Raw genomic sequence first — 23,015 nt, forward strand, 5'->3', positions numbered from 1 at the left:
TTCTCTTCTTTCTTTCTTTGAGTTTTCTTGTGCAAAATGACTAATATGGAAATGCTTTACATGAATGCACATGTATAAACTATCTGATTTCTTACCATCTCACAAAAGGTCGAAGGGAGGGAAGAAAGAATATAATTTTGTACCCAAAACTTTTTTAAGATGTTTAAAAATTGTTTTTACATGAAACTGGAGAAAATTTAAATTAAAAAAATAAATGTTAGGGGAAGCTAGGTGAAGCATCAACCCTGGAGTCAGGAGGACTTGAGTTCAAATTCAACCTCAGACACTTAAGTCACTTAACCCAATTGCCTTGCAAAATCCTAAAAAAAAGGGGAAAAAAAGAAATGTTATCAGGTTGTCTTGAAGAGAAAAAAAGTTCATGGGCCCCAAGTTAAGAACTCATGCTCTAACTCAAAGCACTTAAGTCAAATGTCCATTAAATCTCCTACTTCTTTCTATTGTGTACTTTGAATCAGTTCACAATACATCTCTTTCTTTTACTGTCTTCCTTTTCCTAGCACCTGAGTTGTATACCTTCAGCTTTGTTAGCACCTTTGAGTTATTTTCAGTGGGATTCCCTTTCTCCCTTTTGCTTTTCTCCTCCCCTACACCCACTCTACTCTGTTCAGGACATCTGGGTCACACTATTCAAGTTTCATTTGGTTTCTTTTTGCTGTGGAAAGGGGAGAGGGAGGGACAGAGCCAATTTTTCCCAGTAAATACCTATAATCTGCATTAAAGAAGAAAGAGAATTTGACAGTCCTAGTTAGAGTAGAATAAAGATTTCTGTTTATTTCTTGATGAACTTTCTGATAATGTTGAGATTTTTGTTGGGTCAACAATACATTGAATAGTGATGTCTTATGTAGCCAGCATTCCACAATTGTAACCATATACAGATCCCTAATGAAAGAATGGAAAAATGTATTATCAGAAATTTGAGCCAAGATGCCGTTTAATCCTAATTTCAATATCTTTCAGTATTGCTTTCAGGAACATTGTTTTGATCATTTTGTTGTTTTCTAATTTACACTTTCTTTACTCTATCATCAATTCATATATCTTGTTTCCCAGAATTTATTATATTCATTATTCCTTATGTATAGTAATATTCCATTATATCTACACAGCACAGTTTGTTTAGCCATTTCACAGTAGGTTTTTGCTATTATGAATTATGGAATCTTTCTTTTGGACTTTGACTTTCCTGGATATGGGAATTTTAATCATTTTTTTTGCATGATTCCAAATTATTTTTTAGAATGGTTGAACTAAATTTGCCAAATTTTGTTTTGAAATCTACAACATGTCTCCCATATCCCCCTTATCTCAACTCAAAGAGCTGCTACCTTGGTTTAGGTCCTCATTATCCTTTGACTGGACTATTTTTTTTGTTTTTTGTTTTTGTTTTTTTTTTTTTGCAAGGCAAATAGGGTTAAATGGCTTGCCCAAGGCCACACAGCTACATAATTATTAAGTGTCTGAGACCGGATTTGAACCCAGGTACTCCTGACTCCAAGGCCTGTGCTTTATCCACTATGCCACCTAGCCGCCCCTGACTGGACTATTTTTCAAATAAAAGTTTATTTTAAGTTAGAGGTAGAGGACTTCCAGCCTGCTATCCATTTAAGGCTCAAAGAATCATTTGGTCTGATGCTGGTATGGCAACTGCAGGTGGGACTCAAAATGCAATGAATCTAGGAGCTTTTTAGGGGTGAATTAGTTAAATGTTTGACCAAATTTTTTAGTTTTTAAGTTTCTACCCTTGGCAGAAAAAAAGGTTCCCCACCTCTGTGTTTAATCTACCTTCTCTTTCTCCAATTACTTCTCTTCTTTTCTCCCCATTGAGGAAACAAGAAAAACAAAACTTCTTTTATAAACATACATACTCAAGCAAAAACAAATTTTGACTGGTCAATTGTAAAAAGTATTCTAATTGATCTCCCTGACTCAAATCATTTGCACTCCAGTTTATCTTCCCTATACCACCACAATTATTTTCCTAAAATATAGGTTTGAACAAGTCATGTCCTCACACCCAAGAAACTCTGGTTTAACCCCACCTAAGAATAAAAGGCTACTATACTTTCTGCTGTAATATGTGTGTATATATGAATGTCTATACTATATTTTCCCCCAAAATAAGCCCTAGCATGATTTTTTTTCAGGATGATTGTAATATAAACCCTACCCCAAAGTAAACCTCAGTTAAGATCATCAGCCAGATGAACAGACTTATTTTGTACATCTGTTGCAAAACACAACAGTCATATTGAATTATAAAATAATATTAATATATAATTAAATATAAATAATATTGTTGATATTAATACTTAAAATAAATAATATAAATTATAATTAAGTGTTTGTAAATATCCAAGCAGGTGCCTTTTGCATGAGAGATAAACACCTATCTAAACAGATGAACTTGAAACTTATTGCCAAATGACCAATCAGAGTAGAGACACAACACATAATAATACCATTTAGATGGAAAGAAAGGCCTACCTTTCATTATCATTAAGGACAAGAAAGATAAAATTGAACATGTTTTAGGCATTTATGTTCTTGAAGCTGAAAAAGCCTGGTTTATACAAGCAGTTATAAGGAAATGTGTCGACTTAATGCTGCCACTTGTTTTGTGAGGTGGTCAAAGAGGTCTGCTGGTCTGGGATTCAGTCAGTGCTCATCGCCCTTAAAGACATGAAGAAGTTCCTTGCAGAGAGATCATATCAAAAAATGATTCCCACAAGAATGACTGTCTCTCCAGAGATTCCCTAAAAATAAGCTCTAATGAGTCTTTTGGAGCAAAAACTAATATAAGACCCAGTCTTATTTTGGGGGAAAATTACAATAGTAAGGAGGGAAACAATAGCAAAGAAAGCACAGTGAATGTTGAGAGGGTCCTTAAATAAGAAACAGCTAATGATTTAGATTACACCCCTGACTGAAGAGGCAGGATCAGCTTCTTCCTCTGAGTTCAACCTTCTCCCAAAAAGAAAAGAAATTAGCTATCAGTTTACAGAAGAAGGAGCATTGAGCAAGTCTCCTTTTGATTGTCAAGTGAGACAGGACCAATATCTCTGATGTGAGGGTTTGTTGAGTTATTTTCAGGGCTTCTCATCCACCTTTGGTGTCTACCTGCTGCTGCTCAACTCTCACCTAGGACTCCAAAAGCTGAGGCATGCCCAGTGGCCACAGCAGATGGGCTAAACCAGGTTGAGGGTAACTAATCGGCCTCAAAGCTGTCAATGAGTGGGGGGGGGGGGGGTGTCTGCTCTAAGCAGGTGAAGACTCCTGCCAGAGGAGTGAGGAGATGAGAACAGTTTGTTCCAGTGGCCACAAAGAAGGCTGAAGCAGACTCTAGAGAGTGCTTAGAGCTTTGTCAGACACCAAGGTCACCCACTACATCCTGGGCAGCTTGATTTTTGTCTTGCCACTGGATTTCAACGACTCTGGAAGAGAGAATGAGGCTGATTTTTGTGCAGCTCCTCCTCATTTAAATCCAACTGATAAGTCAAGATATCACCTTCTGGTGTCACTAATCCAGCTTGACAATGAAAGAAAAATTGGCAAGTGAAAGGCAAGAGAAATATGGTTCCAACTTAACATCATCTCGGCAATATGCATTCACTATTATATTTCTCTTCCTAGCAATTCAAAAGAAAAGGAATAGAAGTCAGTACCCAGAGGTTGAAGAGCCCTACTCAACTTTCCTCCTTTTCTCTCTACATGATGAAAAACTGAAAACAAAAGGGATATCCAAAAATTGGGAAATGGCCAAACAAACTGGGATCTAAGAATGTAACTGGATATTATTGCACCATAGGAAAGGACAAATATAAAGAATTCAGATAAGCTTATATGAACTGATGCAGAGCATTGTGAACAGAGCAAGGAGAATGACAACAAACACTAAAATAAACAAACATCAAAACACTTCAGAACTCTGATCAATGCAGTGATCACTCATGATTAGAATTATCATGATCCTCTGTAGTGAAGTAGTGAACTCTAACTATTAAATGTATGTATGTATGTGTTATATGGGAGGACTCTCTGGATAGGAAATCATTAGGAAGGGATACTAAAGTATCAATAAAACTTTCTTAAAATTACATTTTGTAGGAAATTTTGTTAAAGGTTTTCATTTTTTATTTTTTGTAAATCTAAATACTTAACCTTGTCTGGATTCCTTGCTTAATCATATTCAACTAACTTCATTGTGTCTACCATGTGTAAGGCACTGTGCTAAGAATTAGAGATACAAATAAATATACAATGCAGACTTTGTGTATATATTGAGAATACATATTTTATATTTAGGGGAATAAATGGCAAGTACACTAATAACTCAGAGAGAGAGAGAGAGAGAGAGAGAGAGAGAGAGAGAGAAATTCAAAAGAGAGATCCAAGCAAAATGGTACCAGAAATTAGAGAAGAAAGAGATCATTTTAACCTGGGAGGGCCATGCCCTCAAAACACAGAACAGTCTTATTTACACTAGGTCATATAATCTACTTCCCTCCTTCAAATACTTTTGTGTACTCTTGTGTGAGGCTCAATGATTTTACCTACAGAATCACATAGCTTTTTCTTCAATAAGTTATGTTTGTTGAAATGCATTTCAAGGAGCCTTTCTCAGTGAGCTTCATGAATAGGAGAAATACTCATTGGCCTTTAGCTTCTGGTGTCTCTTTTGTAGATCTCATGAATGGAGGTCCAGCAGGGAGTAGGGTAGGATTGAGGGAGGAAGATAAGGGAAGAAAAGCTGCTCTCCCTAATTAGAATGAGATAAAGGTAACTGGTAATACTGCTTTTATATCAAGTTGATATGGAAAGAGAAATTTCTCATTTCCCCAAAGGTGAGGATTTTTCAGGATGCAAATGAAAGAAGAGTAACATGGAATGACTAGGATATTCTATGACCTAAACAGAGAAGTTTCCTCTTCCCCAGTAATTAAAAACCAAGTAACTTAAACAAGAATGGTCACTGTGGGTATAAGCAAATTCTGGCCAATAAGAGAGAAACATAGGAGAGATTTTTTGGTGTTAGAGCAGTGAAAGAAATACTGGACCTGGGGGTGGCTAGGTGGCGCAGTGGATGGAGAACCGGCCTTGGAGTCAAGAGTACCTGAGTTCAAATCCAGCCTCAGACACCTAATAATTGCCTAGCTGTGTGGCCTTGGGCAAGCCACTTAACCCCATTGCCTCATAAAAATCTAAAAATAAAATACTGAACCTAGAGTCAATCTCAGCCAAGAAAACTCCAAATGGGATCAAGAACAGTCAGACACAACTGAACAAATAATTATTTTAATAATCATGCTTCAGCAGCATCTTGTTCTCCTGTTTGTAGTAAACATGAGACTCACAATAACTGCCAAAGTGCTTTGAAAGCTCAGTATAGACCAGAGGGGTCAAATACCTTAACTTGGAAAACCACAAATTAACAATATTGTATTTTTACTTATTTTGTTAAACATTTTCCAATTACATTTTAATCTAGATTTTAAATTTTGCATGCCACAGGATTTAGGTTGTGAATTAATTATATCAACTCCATTATTGTTGATTGATTGATGTTAGTCCTCGATTCTCCAAAAAGACCATAATGTCAAGGAGGTCTTATCATGATAAGCAAGTGAACTGGATTTGAGTAAGGGGATACTGTACTAAGTTACCAACCTCACCCAGCCATCCTGGTCCAGTGACCAGATTAGGACAAGACTAGATTTGACTCAGGTCCTCCTGACTCCAGGGCTGGTGCTCTATCCATTGGGCCACAATCAGGATATTTGTGATGAGATGTTGCTATTTTCAGTTGTTTTGGTTGCATCTGAATTTTTTGTTTGGCAAAAATAATAGAGTGGCTGGCCAATTCCTTCTCCAGGTCACTTTATATATAAAGAAACTGAGACAGAAATAAATGACTTTTCCAGGATTATATAGTTAGTATCTGAGGCTGAATTTAGGTCTTCCTGACTTCAACCCCACCATTCAATCCCCTGCACCTCCTAGCTGCCCCTGACCAGATGCTAATTCTGATGGACCCACAATCAGATCTCATTTGAGAAGACTACAGGTTAGTGGAATTTATACCACCCCACAAAAGGTTTTTCCTTTCTTGCAATATGGGATATATCAATCTATAAAATGTTAGAAATTGCTTCTAATTTTATACACTTTTATGCAATCAAATTAAGTTGCTTACCAAGAAAATGATCCTTTATTCAAAGGTGTTAATGGTTAAGAACAGGAAGAGAGAAAGGAGTGGTCATAAAGTTAGGTCATGAGCCTAGAGATTTATTTGGCATAGACATACATCTAGATTGACTTATGAATCTGAAATAAACTAATTTCAGAGATCAGAGCTTAAAAAGGAGTGATAATCAGATGCTCTAGGGATCCTAAGTGGAATAGGTATCTTAGCTAATATTCACAGCATACTTGGAAGCTATTCACATTTAGTGCAAATTTAAATATTTATCCTCCAAAAGGTAAATGATATATTCTGAATATCTCCTGTTGTTGTTGTTCAGTCTTATCCAGCTCTTTATGACCCCATTTTGGGATTTTTTGGTAGATATTGGAGTAGTTTTTCATTTCCTTCTCCAATTCATTATACAGATGAGGAAACTGAGGCAAACAGGGTTAAATGACTTGCCCAAGATCATACAACTAGTAATGTCTGATGTCAGATTTGAACTCAGGAAGATGAGTCTTCCTAACTCCAGTTTCAGCACTCTATCCCTGTACCACCTTATTGCCTTGAATATCCTTAACTTTCTTTTAATAATAATTTATGTTATAATTATCTATTATTCATGACTTTCCCCAGAGTTTCTATTATTTTGAAACTCTAGAAAGTATTCTTGAAATTACCTTTGTTAATTATTTTTGTCTTTTGTCATTTTCTCACTCACATATATTTTTCATCTTTGTTCACAAGCAGTGAGAAAATGACCTGGAATATCAGGAAGGAGACTTGGTTGAGAATATTGGGTTGACTATTGACTGTTCTGCAAGACTTTGTGAATCTTCATGGGAAAATTAAACATTGAAATGAAATATAGCAGGAAAAGGAAAGAGCTAGCCTGAAGGTTATTAAGGAGAAAGTAATTGCAAGCCTGAAGTATTCATGGGAGAGGATATAAAATAATAAACTAAAAAAAGTTTGATCCACACTACAAAAATATCATTGATGACTTTGTTCATAGCAGTCAAGTAGAGCAAAAAGAGTCAGACATCAGATTATAGGGGAACCAAAAAGGAATTAAAAGAAGCAGAAGTATAGACAACATGATAAAAGAGTTTGTAAATAGGATGCTAAATATGATCAATCCCTGGACTAATAATCTAATTGGTCAGTGTGACTATGGATGCAATTGTTTCAGAGGTTAAGTGGCTGATTCCCATCTCCTTCCCCAAATTCTACCAGTCTTTACCTGCCTTCCCTCTTCAGTTCTTGGCCTACAAAGGATTTTAAAGCACAAGCTTGGTAATTTCTGAACTCCTAAGAGGAAGAAGTTTGCTCTGATTATTGAGTATCTCTACTCCAAAGGGGAAATTAGGTTGAAAAAAGAGGAAATTAGCCTCTTTTCATATTGAAAAAATTACTGCACATGATAAGAAATTTGATTCATACATGATTTCATATTTACTATTAATAAAGTGAGATAGGAAGATACTAGTAGCATTGGAATTTTCTCTTGAGATCTCTTTTTTAGATAGAAAAACTGGAGTTCATAGGACAGCAGTTTTGAGAAATATCAGTCTACTCTAATTGAAACACTATACAAATGTGAGCAAATTAATGTTAATAAGGTTAATTATTAGATGTAGGGTGTGTTCAGGGAAGACTAGTACCTGTGGTGTAAGGTTTTCTGAGACCTTTTCAGGACTGCTTTTCACTTTTGGTATCCACCTGATTCACCTAATGTGCACCTGTGGCTCCAAGAAGCTGTAGCATGCACAGCAAACAGAACCTGGTAAACCATTTTGGCAGAGAGAGGCTAAACTAGATTGAGAATAACCAAGGGGTCTCAAAACCAGCAGTGTCACCAGCAGTGAGTTAGGGGGACATGTATCCAAACATGTGAAAACTTCCCCTGGTGGACTGGGAGGATGAGAACTATTTGTTCCAGTGGCCTTGAAGGTAACTAAAGCAGGTGCTATGCAGGCCTTAGAGCTTGGTTAGACATCGAAGATACCAAAGTCATCCACTGCATCTGGAGTCCACACCGGTTGCCTTGACTCTGTCTTGCCATTGAACTGTGATGACTCTGGACTCCAATGACTTCACTTAACTCTGCCTCACTTATCAATTTACTCATTTACCAATTTACTCATGGATTAAAAGACATCACCTGTACCATTTTACAATTTTTTTCAAAGTCCTGTGGCAACAGGCAAGTGAAGAAGCAGCAAGTGTAGATACACTGGGAGCTGTAATCACAACCCTATACACAGGCAACCCAGGTATAGGGTCGTCTCCTCACAGGAAGTAGTAGTGCAATTTGGCAGCGCCTGGGTGTCTGAGCAGTCTTTTAAAGATCACACTACTCACCTCCTGGTGTGAGGAAAGGGTTAGAAAAGGTACCCTAAAAATTGTCTGTTTACCCAATTCTGGCCTGTTACTCTTGGCAGATGTGGTCAAAACTAAAAAAAAAAAAAATACGAACTCCTCATCAAAGATGATTCCACTGATCATGAAATGTGTACACACTCATGGACAACACAAAATCCAGTAGACCTGAAACATGAATAGTTCTTGTTGTGAGAGAATTCAGCAGGTACCAAATTCAAATGACAGACCTGAGTGAAACAAAGCTAGCAAATGAATGCCAGTTTACTGAAGTTGGAACTGGATACACATTTTTCTAAAGTGGCTGCAGAGAACAGAAGCATGTTCATATAGGGTTCTCAATCAAAACTAATCCAGCTAGCAAGCTTGTAGCTCATGATAATGTGATTGCTGCTTTTAAGAAAATGTCACACCACATCACACCACAATGCCTGTGCTCCTACCATAATGAACCCTGGTGAAGTCAAAGAAAAATTTTATGAAGACCTGTAGACCCTTATAATCAATGTGCCCAAGGGCAGCTAGGTGGTGCAGTGAATAGAGCACCAGCCCTGGAGTCAGGACGACCTGAGTTCAAATGTGGCCTCATACACTTAATAATTACCTAGCTGAGTGACCTTAGGCAAGTCACTTAACCCCATTGCCTTTCAAAACCCAATAAATAATAATAATAATAATAATAATAATAATAATAATAATAATAATGTGCTAAAAGAGAACATGCTTATAATTCTGGGTGACATTAATACTAGAATAGGCTCAGCTTACTAGATATGATACAGGGATTCATTGGGAGGAATGGAGTTGAAAACAGTAACTGTATTGGTTATTTAGTACTTATGCATCTCATGATCTTCAAATCACCAACAGTCTTCTTATTAACTAAACGCAATAGAACTTTGTGAATGCACCTTCATAAACGATGTGGTAAGAAGACAGACAGAATGTGAGAGTAACAAAAAGCAATGTGAAGCTCAGAGTACTAGACTAATCATAGACTTATCCTTTCCAAGCCAAATATTTGCATCAACCAAAGTGGTGGGCACCAAAGAAAAATGAAGAATTAATATCAAGAGATTAGAGTGATTCTCTGAACTGAAACAGTTTGTTGCTAACTTGGGAGAGTTGAGCCAACATACAGTTTTCAGTAATGGAGCAGAAAAGGTGTGGGAAACTCAGAGATTTGGTAAACAGCACAACATTTGCTCATCTGGGTCAGAACAGTCACAAATATCAAGACTGGTTTGCTGAAAATGAGAGGGGAAATACAGAAGCTGCTATATTAAAAAATGAAAACTCCACAGTGTTTGCCAGCAGGATAATTTATCCATTTCTAAGAAGTTCATTCTTCTCTAACTCCATCAAAAGTAAAGTACAAGGGAAGCTTAAAGAGCTGTGTGATTCTTGTCTCAGTAAGAGGGTAGATGAAATTCAGTTTTATACTGATATTAGCAATCCAAAGTGTTTTTATGATCCCCTGAATACTATTTATGGGCCAAAGACCTTTGGTGTATCTCAACTACTCAGTACTGATGGGATTACATTCATTAGTGATAGGAATATGATCCTAGAGAGATGGACTGAACACTTCCATAGAGTTCTCAACAGATCATCATCAAGCAATGCTGAAGTTATTGCCCATTTACCTATGGTTGAAGTCAATCCCTCCTTAGCTAAAGTTCCAACTGAAAAAGAAGTTTTGTGTGCTACTGGGCTCCTTTCATGTGGCAAAGCACCTGCTGCTGATTCTGTTCCAACTGAGATTTACTAGATGTTAGGTCCATTGTTCATATAAAAGCTAGCTGAAATTTTCCAAATTATTTAACATGAAGAAGTTATCCCCCAGGAATTCAAGGATGCCTCCACTGTTTGTATCTATAAAGGTAAAGGGAATAGATCATCCTGTGACAATACTAGCGTATTTCTCTCTTACCCATTGCTGTCAAGATTCTTGATAGAGCCTTCTATAATTGATATGGTTGCCTGACAACTCCAGGAAAAATGCCAAAGACTAAAACAGAGGTCTGTATCCAATGTTTATGTATTTGACCAAGGCCTTTGATAAAATCAGTCATGAGGCCTTATGGAAAATTTGGTTGCCTGGAGAAGTTCATCAATATTGTACATCAATTTCATAAGGACATGTTTGCCAGGTTCTACATAGTGGACGATGCTCTCGAGCTTCTCCAGTCACCAATGGAGTACAACAAGGCTGTGTCCTTGCTCCCATACTTTTTAGCATATGTTCAGTTATAATATTAAATGCCTTTAACTGAGGATGAATATGGCCTCAAGGTCAGCTACCACACTGTTACTAAATTCCTCAACTTGAAAAGGCCTCAAATCAAGACCAAAGTGGGAGTAGTGGTGCATGATCTTCTATTTGCAGATTATTGTTCACTTAATGAAGTCTCTGAAGCTGAGTTGCAACAAAGTATGGATCAATTTTCTGTTATTTATATGAATTTTGGCCTAATAATTAACACCAAAAAAACACAGGTGTTCCATCCACCAGCACCAGGTTACAGCAAATGGAAAAGTTGTGAATAATGTTCCCTTAATTTGGCAGTATCGTTTCCACATTGATAATGAAATTGGCATACCCCTTGTCCAGCTAGCTCAGTCAGTGTTTGGCTACCAAACTGAAGATCTACAGAATCATTGTGCTGACCTCATTGTTGTGTGCCTTTGAAACCTGTACAGTCTACCAGCTCTGACTCCCAGATAGGCTAGTCTCACTGTTTGAATGCCAAATGTATGCTTGCCAAAAAGACTTTTATGGAGAACTCACACAGAGCAAGTGCTCATGGATAGGGGAGGGAGGGAGTCAGGAAAAAAAAATACAAGAACACTCTTAAGGTCTCTCTTAAGAACTGTGGAATTGATTGTGCAACATGGAAGACACTGACAGTGGTCCATCAAGCATGGCATGCCCTCATCACAGAGGGTGGTGTGCTCTTTGAGCAAAGCAGAACTGAAATAGCCCAAAGGAAATATGAGATGCGCTAGTTTAGAGGATCTACTCCAAGTGTTCACATGGATTATTTGTGCCCAACCTGTTGAAGAGCACTCCTAACTTGCATTGTTCTGATCCGTCATAGTTGGATACACTATAAGACTCTAACATAGTGATGTTGTTTTAATTCTCTTTTGTAAGTGAAGGACAAGGGGCGGCTAGGTGGTGTAGTGGATAAAGCACCGGCCTTGGACTCAGGAGTACCTGGATTCAAATCCGACCTCAGACACTTAATAATTACCTAGCTGTGTGTCCTTGGGCAAGTCACTTAACCCCATTTGCCTTGCAAAAACCTAAAAAAAAGAAAAAAGAAAGAAAATGAAGGACAACAACCAGCTATTTTTCAATTCTTCTTTAAGTATTGATAAGTTATTACTACTTTAGCTGTCCTTCATATACAAATCTTTGGACTAGTCACAGTAGAGAGGTGCAGAGAGAGAATGTAAACTCTTTTCCCTTCGAAATATTCATAAGCTAGGTGGTGCAGTGGATAGAGCACTGCCCCTGAAATCAGGAGAACCTGAGTTCAAATATGATCTCAGACATTTGATACTTACTATCTGGCCACTGGATCCAGATGGCTCCTGAGGAGAAAGTGAGGTTGGTGACTAAGCACAGCACCCCCTCATTCAAATCCAATTCACTTGCTTATCATGGCATCACCTTCCTGATGTCATGATCTTTTTTGAAGACAAAAGACAAAAACAACAATATCTAAGAAAGAAAACTCACTTCAAAAATGTACTTTTAAAAGCACACAAAGATTTAACTGATTACAACTATACAAATATACATGTGTCCCTAAAAACTTTAAGGTTGAGTGACTGAAGACAACTTACATTTATTTACAGAAAGCTGGGAACCAGAATTGAGACTGTGAAAGTCTTTTTGTTTTGCCTTAAATTTTAATGTTCATTCTGAACTAGATAAATATCAAAACAGAATGAATTTTTTCATATACACGGTTGAATACATTAAAAGATAATTGTTGGGGGTGGCTAGGTGGTGTAGTGCATAAAGCTTGGAGTCAGGAGTACCTGGGTTCAAATCCGGTCTCAGACACTTAATAATTACCTGGCTGTGTGGCCTTGGGCAAGCCACTTAACCCCATTTGCCTTGCAAAAAAAAACCCTAAAAAAAAAAAAAGATAATTGTTTATGAAACTGCAGATCTCTATTAGGAACAACTTGTTTTTCTTTTAAAGTATATAATAAAATTAACCTTTGGTTTTCAGAGCTGTCCTGCTTGTTTGTCGTTCTTTAAATCTTTCCATTTGTTTACCTCTCTGAATTGTAAAAAAAAAAAAAAATACTTCAAGAACCTTCTTTTTTCTTTCTCCCTACCTCCTTTTCTTTCTTTCAATCTTCCTTCTTTTCTTCCTTCCATCCTTCTTCCCTCCCTCCCCTTCTACTCTCCTCTCTTTCTTTCTTTCTCTGTCCCTCCCCCCCATTGCACTACCACAGTCCATTGGCAAAAAATATGCAGGTATATTTAATCAAAAGAAACAAGTTCATAGACCCCAAGTTAAGAATTGTAAGCTTACTGATATTTTGGGCAAAGATCCAAATTGCTTTCCAGAATGATTGGAAATTTTCTAACAACAATCCTAAATACACTTGTGTACCTGTTTGCTACTATCCCTTTGTCATTTTCCTTTTCTTGTTATCTTTGTCAATTAATTAGCATTTATGTAATTAGGAGTGATTTAGAGCATTTTTTAAATATTATTATAGATATTTTTCTTTTGCAAACTACCTGGGTATCTCCTTTGATGGATTAACTTGTTTTTTTAATAAATTTAAATTGTTTCTTTTTTTTTAATTTTTGCAAGGCAATGGGGATTAAGTTACTTGCCCAAGGTCATACAGCTAAGCAACTATCAAGTGATTGAGGGCACATTTGAATTCAGTCTCTCCTGACTCCAGGTGTGGTGCTCTATGGCTGCCCTAAAATTGTTTCTTTCTATATATTTGAGATGAAACCTTTATTTTACTGCAGAGATTTTTTTTTTTTGTAGAAGCCCTTTATTAGCAGAATTGCATCTTCAGAAAATTATGAAGCCATTCACCTGGACCAGGTCTAGTTCCTAACAAAAAGGTTGGGCTTTCCCAAACACACAAATTACCGACAACTTTTAAGAAAGCTGCCAACACTTAATTTACCACCTCCCAACAAGGAACGAAGACGATTTAATGTGTGAAATAAGCAGGGGGTCAAACAGGTTACTTCTCTGACTGTGAGTTAGAGAAATGAACAGTCAGCTGCACGTAATCTGGTTGAGACAGCTCCGGATTAGCAGCACTGGAGGCTTCCACTGAAGGCTTGCAAATCTTAGATCCCCACAACAACCCTGTGAGGTAGGTGCTCTCTTCTAACTCCTTAGAACACAAAACAAAACATAGAGAGGTTGTTGTGAAGGCTTGTTTGAGGCAGGGCTTGCAGAGGGAAGGGCAAGGAGAAAGGAGGGAACCCCTGCTAAAGAAGAGGGCATGGAAGGAAGAGGTTTTGACACTTTTCTAGGAGGGATAAAGAGGCAAGAGCAAAGACTCTAAAGGGCAGCATGTAGGTCATACACAATTTCCATAAGCAGTTTTCTTGGATAAAGTCAAGAGAGGAAAATCAAGCTGAAGCATAAAACAAGGGCAATCAGTCTTCAAGCACTGAGTGGCTACTGTATACTAAGCTATGAAGAGTAAGAGATAGGTCAATTGATGTAGGCCATATTCAAAAGAGCAATTGCTGTCAGGGACCTTTGCCAGAGGTGAAATGATTTGAACAGGACAGGGAGTGGACAGCCTCTTACTGGCTGGTTTCAGGGAGATGGGGATGGGAGTTATCCTTCCTCCCAGTGAAAAGTCAGGGACAGAAAAACTAAGCTGAGGTCCCTCTCTTCCTCCTGATCCCCCAGATGCAGATGTGGGCTGCTTCTTGCTGGGATATCTGGTAGAACTGCCTCAAGACACATCTTGGAGGAGCCTCCCAAATACAGACCTAGTTAATTTTTTTTTTAGGTTTTTGCAAGGCAAATGGGGTTAAGTGGCTTGCCCAAGGCCACACAACTTGGTAATTATTAAGTGTCTGAGTTCAAATTTGAACTCAGCTACTCCTGACTCCAACGCCACTCTATCCACTGCACCACCTAGCCGCCCACTAGTTCATTTTCAATGGGTATCTCCTTGGAAAGGACACCAAGGAAAGTGATCTTGTCCATGGTATTCAAAACTTCTCCATTTGCTTTAATAGATGGCTCCACATGTGCATGGTGTGGTGCTGGTTGGTGGAGCACCTGTGTATTCTTGGTGTTAATTGTTAAACTAAAATTAGCACAAGCAGCAGAGAATCGATCCATACTGTGTTGCATCTTAGCTTCAGAGGCTGCAGTGAGTGCATAGTCATCTGCAAACAGAAGATCTGAGGCAGCTTTTCTTACCCACCAGTCTTTTCTTGCAGCTGGAAGGTGGTTGTTCCCCTGCCAGAAATGATAGGTATTATTGGTTCTTGTCTTTTATTATGGAAGAAGACCATAATGACCTCACTGTGTTTGAGACAAATTACAGTATGTCGGACTGTGGCTGATCAGACCAATATGATCTCAGAATGCTCTACCATAGGTTGGACATCGATCATATGAACACCTGGGATGCTTACTCTAAAGTTTCCTTGGAGCTGCTTCAATTCTGCCTTCCTCATAGAGTGCAGCACCCATGCTGGGTGGTTCTGTGACAGTGTCTCCCATGCTGTACAACTAATTCCAGAGTTCTTCAATGAGACCTTCAGGGTGTCTCAGTATCACTTCTTCTGATGCCCTTGTGAATGAGCACTTGTCCTGTGTGAGTTCTCCATAGAATAGTCTTTTTGGCATTCTGACATCGTGTCCAGCCCATTGAAGTTGCACTCTGCAGTAATGTTGGAAGACTAGGCAGTTTAGCTTGAGAAAAGACCTCAGTGTCTGGTATCTTCTTCTAGCTGGTGATCTTCAGAGTCTTCCTAAGAGAATTTAAATGGAAGTGATTCAGTTTCCTAACATTGCTCTGGTAGACTATCCAGGTTTCACAGGCATATAGCATTGAGGTCAGCACAATGGCTCTGTTGACCTTCAATTTGGTAGTCAGTCTAATACCTCTTCTTTCCAACTCTTCTTGTCGGAGCCTCCCAAATACTGAGCTAGTTCATTTTCAATGGGTATCTCCTTGGAAAGGACACCAAGGGAAGTGATCTTGTCCATGGTATTCAAAACTTCTCCATTTTCTGTAATTGATAGCTCCACATATGGATGGTGATGTGCTTGCTGATGAAGCACCTGTGTATTCTTGGTGTTAATTGTTAAACCCAAATTAGCACAAGCAGCAGAGAATCGATCCATACTGTGTTGCATCTCAGCTTCAGAGGCTGCAGTGAGTGCATAGTCATCTGCAAACAGAAGATCATGCTAAACTCCCTCCACTTTGGTCTTGGCATGTAGCCTTTTCAAGTTGAAGACTTTATCATCAGTGCAGTAGCTGATCTTGAGGCCACATTCATCATTAGTGAAGGCATTTGATAACATGGCTGAAAATATCATGATCAATTGTATGGAAGCAAGGACAGACACATCCTTGTTTCACTCCACTGGTGCCTGAGAAAGCTCAAGAGCATCATCCATTTGACAGATGTGGAAACTGCACAAAAGACAAGAGGCAAGATAGAAACCAGGACTACCTGGTTCAAATTCCAGTACTTTTTCTACCGTCCAACAGTGAAAGGGTCTCTCATCTCAAGAAGTTTCTAATCTAGGTGGGGAGACAGGATATAAACATGTAAAAAATTAAGCAACAAGAAAATATTTAAATAATGTTCAAAAGGAGAGTAGAAGACAATTAACATCAAATGGATTATTCAAACATTACTAGAGAAGTTCAGAGGCAGGAGAACTCACATTAGAGTGGTGGAGGAGAAAGCTTAATAGACAGAGAGAAAGATATATGTAGAGAACCACAAAAAGATACAATTCAATTCACTTTATTTCCTTAGGCTTTAGTTTCCTTGGCTAAAAAAAAAAAAATTGAGAGAGATGACCTCAGAAGTTCCTTCCAATTCTAAATCTATTAAATCTATTATCAATTAAATTCAGCTCACTATGGACCAGGTACTGTGCTAGGTTTGGGAGTGCAAATGCATTTGTTTATATTGCTTAAGAAAATTACATTTTATTGGAGAATAAAAAGAGAAAAAAACTGAAAAGTGAGAATCAGGAAGAAGGAAAGAAAGGAGGGATGCAGAAGAAAGTTCTGGATTCTATTCTCAACCATCCCCAACTGCCAACACATGGTTGGACAGTAACAAGGACAGGTTTAGAGATACCTAGAAGAGAAGGATTTGATATGTTGTAGAAAATGAAAGAAAACAATTGGCAGCCCGCCTCAAGTTTGGGTTTGAGAAATGAGAAATCTTTAGCACAAGACTCTACTATCTTTTGTAGGAGGCTTTAAAATGGGAAACCAACATTGGCTTGGCATAAATATACCTCTGAGCACTTTCCTCTCTGGTGTCTTCACCATCGTTGTTACCAACATGTTCTTTGTATTTGAAAATAAGTACTTGGGAGATCCCAACTGTACCAGACAAAATCAAGATAAGACTTTCTTGATTCAATATCATATCATCTGTTGGAGCTTTAAGATCACACTCTTCTTGTCCATAATCACCATCCTCATCAGCTGTTTACTCTTGTACTCTATATTTGCCAAGATCTACCAAGGCATGGTACTCTATGTCATCTGGATTATCTTCTATGAAGCTGTCAACACCTTGCTGCAGACGCTGACCAACAATCCTGAGAACAAAAGCCCTAAGGAAGTGAAGTTTTTACGCTGGTTTGGCCTGATCTCCCGCATCTCCATACATGGGTTCTGTATTTGTTTTGTGACCAAGTATGCTCACATAATGTACAAAAAACAGATGCAAAGTGTTATCACTTCTTACAATCTCTCTCTCTCTTTACCAATGTGGACCCAAAGCGAGAGAGACCACAGTACCCACATTTGTCAAAGCAGTTATCCGCCTCAGATTCATAGAAAATAAACTGATCCTTTTCCCAGGAGGCAAGATTCCTGGATTCAAGGCTCTTAGGTCTAATGCTCACTCTCTTTCAACTTTCTTGAATTTGAATTTGAATCTTAAATTTTCTGGAATCTTCAGTTTCTCCAATGGTTCTGAGATTGCAACTAGAGTCACTTAATTTGGGGTGGGGGATTGTGTATGGAAGAGAATCATTAGGTGGGTAAAGGAAGGAAATCATAAAAAAAAGTTCATATTTGGAATGTCACTGTTAGGTTAATAATTATTTCCTATTGACACCTATTTAAAGAAATGAGGTGATTAAAAAAATGAAAAAAGACAAGATACAAGGTAGTTGCATTTATATTTTCTTAGGTCCACATTCAACCAGCAAAACCATCTAAGAAGGACTGTCCTTCTCATTGGTTTTATTTTAGTCTCCAACTAACAGGGGCAGAATCAAATATTTGTATCTATGTTTCAATCCACTAGAAGTTACAGAAAGGAACTCAGAAATGGACACTATTATTGATATGAGGGAACTAGTTTAATTCACCAACAATTAGGGATTATTTGTTGAATGGATTGATGAGGATAGAGTCATGGGATGAGAAAAGAGTGAGATGTCACAAGGAATCTTAGCTCTCTATTATCTATCTCAAAAAAAGTCATCAGAAAGAGAGCAATTATAAGTATCACCTTCCCATGTAGGCACAAACCAGTTCAACTCCATTGGATCCTTTATATTTTCTTTCCCCCTTTTTCCCTTTTTGACTTTTCTTTGGGTCTTGGTATTAGAGATCAAATTTTTCATTTAATTTTGTTCTTCTACATATATACAAAAGCTTAAAATCCTATTTTATTGAATGACCTTTTTTTCTCTTGAAGTATTATATTTAATTTTGCTGGGCAGGTGATTCTTGGTTGTGTTTCTAGCTCCTTTGCCTTCCAGAATATCATGTTTCATGACCTCTGATCCTTTTGTGTAATCCTGATTATGGCTCCCCAATGTTTGAATTGTATCTCTCTGGACACTTACAATATTTGGGTCTTGATCTAATAGTTCTGTAATTTGGTTGCAATGTTCCTTGGAATTTTTATTTGGAGATCTTTTTCCTGAGGTGAGTACTGCCTGCTGATTCCAGGATATCAAGCCAGTTTTCTTCCCTGATGATTTTTTGAAAGATGCTGTCCAAGTTCTCTTTCTAACTTTAGCAATCAGGCATTTTTTTTTTAGATTTTTGCAAGGCAAATGGGGTTAAGTGGCATGCCCAAGGCCACACAGCTAGGTAATTATTAAGTGTCTGAGATCGGATTTGAACCCAGGTACTCCTGACTCCAAGGCCGGTGCTTTATCCACTATGCCACCTAGCCGCCCCAGTCAGGCACTTCTTGACATTGTCTCTCCTGAATCAATTTTCCAGGTTGGTTGTTTTTCCAGTGAGTCATTTTCCATTTTCTTTCATTTTTTCATTCTTTTGAATGTTTGATTCTTGGTGTCTCATAGTGTCATCAGCTTCCCCTTGTTCAATTCTAACTTTTAAAGTGTTATTTTCCTGAGTTAGCTTTTATACTTCCTTTTCCATTTGGCCAACAGTAGTTTTTAAGGAGTTGTTTTCTTCAGTGGATTTTTGTATCTCCTTTTCCATTTGGCTAGTTCTGCTTCTTAAGCAATTGTTTTTTCCAAACTGTTGACTTTTTTCATAATTCTCTTGCATCAATCTTATTTCTTTTCCCAATTTTTCTTCTATCTCTCTCATATGATTATTAAACTCCTTTTTTAGCTATTCATGAATTCTTTCTGGGATTGAGACTACTTCCCATTTTTTCTTCAGGATTTTGTCCCTAGATATTTTGACATTGTTATCTCCTTCCAAGCTTGTGTCTTGATCTTTCCTGTCATCATAATATCTTTCTATGGTTAGATTCCTTTTATTGTTGTTGTTTGTTCATCTTTTTGCCTCTTCCTTTTCTTTAAAAATTTGAGCTTTACTCCTGGGGTGGAAGGGGCATTTGTACTAGGCTTCTTGTGCCAGGTACTGCAGGCTCTAGCTGTTTATCTGGTGCTTCACTGGTGTTACCCTGAAGCCCACCCTGGTAGTACACTGAGGAGATAGAAATAGGGGTACTGGCACTGCTGGAGGTCATAGGGGTCTCACAGCTTACCTGGTACTAAGCCAGGGTCCTAGTGCTAGTGTCTGGCATGTGCTGAGGCTGTTGGGGTATTTCTATTTTTGCCTGAAACATTTTGTGGGGGCCAGAACTGACAGCTGTTTGTCTAGGGCTATGCTGAAGCATATGATGGTTCTTGGAACAGAAGTCTGCCCATTCCCCTGGCTGTGCTGAGGCACATGGGAGTCCTGGTGTTGGTATTTATCTGCTCTACTGCCTTGAAGATCAGGCTGTCTTACTGGTTTGTTGAGGGGGCACTTGTTTTGTATTTTTTTATTTTTCCAATTACATGTTATGAAAGTTTTTCAATATTCATATACTTGCATATTTATAAGTTACACATTTTTCTATTACCCTCCTTTCCCACACTCCTCCCCTCAGTGGTGAATAGTCTGGTAAAAGTTGTACATGCAAATTTATGTTTAACATGTTTACATCTTAGTCATTTTGTGTATGAGGAATTAGGACTGAGGGAAAAGAATGGAAACCATAGGATAGAAGGAAAAACATAATAAAAGTTTTTTTTAAGAAGCGAACACAGTATCCATTCAGATTCTGCAAGGGTTTTTTGTTTGTTTTTTGTTTCCTTCTGGATGTGAATGGTGTTGTCTATAACAGGTCTCCCAGGGTTGTCTTAGATCTCTGAACTGCTGAGAGCAGCTATATCCCTCATAGCTGATCAACTCACAATGTTGTTGTTAAAGTGTACAACGTTCTCTTGGTTCTGCAAGGTTGAGTCCCCTACTATTATGGTTTTGCTGTCTGTGTCTCTTTATAATTCATTCAGCTTCTCCTGTAAGAATTTGGATGCTAACTGTGTGTGTGTGTGGGGGGGGGATATTGAAGCAGTTTCTCTGTTGGACTTATGATAAGAAATGCTATCCATCCCAAAAACAGAGCTGATGGTATCCTCCCCTTTCTTTCCCTCCCCCCCCCCACTTCCTTGTAGGGTAGGACAGATTTTTAAAACCAATTGAGAATATGTGCTCTTGAGTAGAATTTACTCAATGTTCACACCCTCCCTTCTTTCACTCTACTATAATAGGTCTTTGTGCCTTTTAACCTAGTGTTATTTATCCACTATTGTCTTGCCTTCTCCTAGTAAAGTCCTCCTTTTTTATGTTTTTATTGTTTTAACCCTGTCTTGTACTTGCAACCCTTTTGTCAAAATATACTCCTTTTACTTATCTTAATAGAAGTACTGTTCTCAAAGATTGATTGATTACTTCACTGAATGATAAGCAGCATTGCTTCCTAGTCACTAAGTACCCTCCCCTCTTCTGTCTCATTAGAAATAACCTTCTCAAAAGTTATAAATCACATCAAATTGTAGTCAATTTATATGCCATACCCCCTTTTCAAGTACTGAGGGGGGATTTGCTGCTGGCTTGTTGAAAAACTCCTGAACTGGGTACTTTTATGTAAATGAGAAAGATCTTTCTTTCCAAACTTCTGGTTTCTTAGGCTAAAAGATTATTTCACCCCATCTTTTTCCTGGTTCTGTTGTTCAGGATTTGATTTATTTTACTATTTTATGGTTATTTAGAGATGAATATGGAGAGTTAAAGTGATTTATTGCTTACTTCACCAAATTGATTCTTGTATAAAATAGATAATTTTGATTACCTTAAGTTAAAAATGCTTTATAAAAACAAAACAAATGTAGCCAAGTTAGAAACAGAGCAGAAAATTTGGAAAATATGCTTTATGGTACATTTCTCTGATAAAGTCTTCATTTCTCAAATATATAGAGGATTAAGTTAAATTTTTCAAAATAAAAGCCATTTCCCAATTGACAATTGATCAAAAGATATGAACAGGAAGTTCATTAGACAAAGAATCAAAGCTGTCTATAGTCATATAAAAAATAAATTACTATTGATTAGAGAAATGAAAATTAAAACAACTCTGAGGTACCAACTCATACCTGTCAGATTAGCTAACCATGTTAAAAAAATGATAAATGTTGAAGAGAATTTTAGAACATCAGTGCATTGTTGGTAGAGTAGTGAACTGATCCAACCATTCTGGAGGACAATTTGGAACTATGCCCAAAAGGCTATAAAACTGTGCATACCCTTTGTTCCTGTAATACCACTACTAGGTTTATACAAAAATATTTATGGCAGCTCTTTTTAATTGTATATGGAGGGGATGCCTATCAATTGGGGAATGACTAAGTTGTGGTATATGATTGTGATATCCTTCTCTATGGAGGAGGGTAGTATGCCTCCTTATTAGTCCTTTGGGATTGTCTTAGATCATTGTATTGCTGTAGAATGTCTAAGTGATCCACAATTCTTTATCAAACAATATTCCTAATACTGTGAAAGACATTCTATTCTAGTCACTATACATCAGTTCATGTAAGTCTTTTTATTTTTTTCTGAAAATATACTGCTCTTCATTTCTTATACAATAGTATTCCATCACAGGCGGCTAGGTGGCGTAGTGGATAAAGCACTGGCCTTGGAGTCAGGAGTACCTGGGTTCAAATCCGGTCTCAGACACTTAATAATTACCTAGCTATGTGGCCTTGGGCAAGCCACTTAACCCCATTTGTCTTGCAAAAAAAAAACCCTAAAAAAATAGTATTCCATCACAATTATATACCACAGTTTGTGAAACTTTCATTTTTCAAACTTTTTTCTTCACCACATGACTAGTTCAGAATATATTTTGCATGACTGCACTTGTATAACCTGGAGCAGCCAGGTGACAAAGTGAATGGAGTGCCAGGCCTGAAGTCAGAAAAACTCATCTTCTACATCAATCATATCTGACAATAAAAACAAATGAAATGAACACCAAGAGCATAGCACTTGCAACAATGCTAGAACTTTCTCAAAACAACAAAATAAAAGCTTACTGAAGAATATTTAGAAATTTAAAAAAAAACAAATTTGATTCAACAAATATTTTGGGATTTTTTAAATGCTTCTACTATGTGCCAGGTTTGAGATTGCAATTGAGAGTGGGGACAGAAACTCTTCTTGCACCCAAACAGCTTACATTGTGTCCCTGGGGTGGGAATACAACCTAGCTGACTGAAAAAAAAAATGTCTTCAATAAAAAGAGAAAGGTTTGGGGGCAGAGTTTAAGAGGAAAGAGGGGGGGATGATTATTTCAAATTTTCAATTCTGCCTCACATTTAGTGGGCATAATACAAATGATAATCCAATAGAGGAAGATAAAAAAAAACCT

At 37.6% G+C, this 23,015-nt stretch overlaps 2 protein-coding genes across 2 annotated transcripts in view; both read left to right on the forward strand.

Annotated features, from left to right (window-relative positions):
* TMEM217B (transmembrane protein 217B) overlaps positions 1-23,015 on the forward strand; it is a 47,996-nt gene that overhangs the window by 3,837 nt on the left and 21,144 nt on the right. The gene's annotated exons all lie outside the window — the stretch shown is intronic.
* Positions 16,434-18,882, forward strand: LOC141489579 (transmembrane protein 217-like). Its single transcript, XM_074190135.1, has one exon. The coding sequence runs from the start codon at positions 17,073-17,075 to the stop codon at positions 17,661-17,663; it is 591 nt and encodes a 196-aa protein (XP_074046236.1). The 5' UTR covers positions 16,434-17,072; the 3' UTR covers positions 17,664-18,882.

The sequence above is a fragment of the Macrotis lagotis genome, chromosome 5, assembly GCF_037893015.1.
Source record: "Macrotis lagotis isolate mMagLag1 chromosome 5, bilby.v1.9.chrom.fasta, whole genome shotgun sequence".
Lineage (NCBI taxonomy): Eukaryota > Metazoa > Chordata > Mammalia > Peramelemorphia > Peramelidae > Macrotis > Macrotis lagotis.

Bases quoted from the DNA above. Each gene is read 5' to 3' on its own strand.
- LOC141489579 (XM_074190135.1), top strand. From the start codon at position 17,073: ATGGGAAACCAACATTGGCTTGGCATAAATATACCTCTGAGCACTTTC.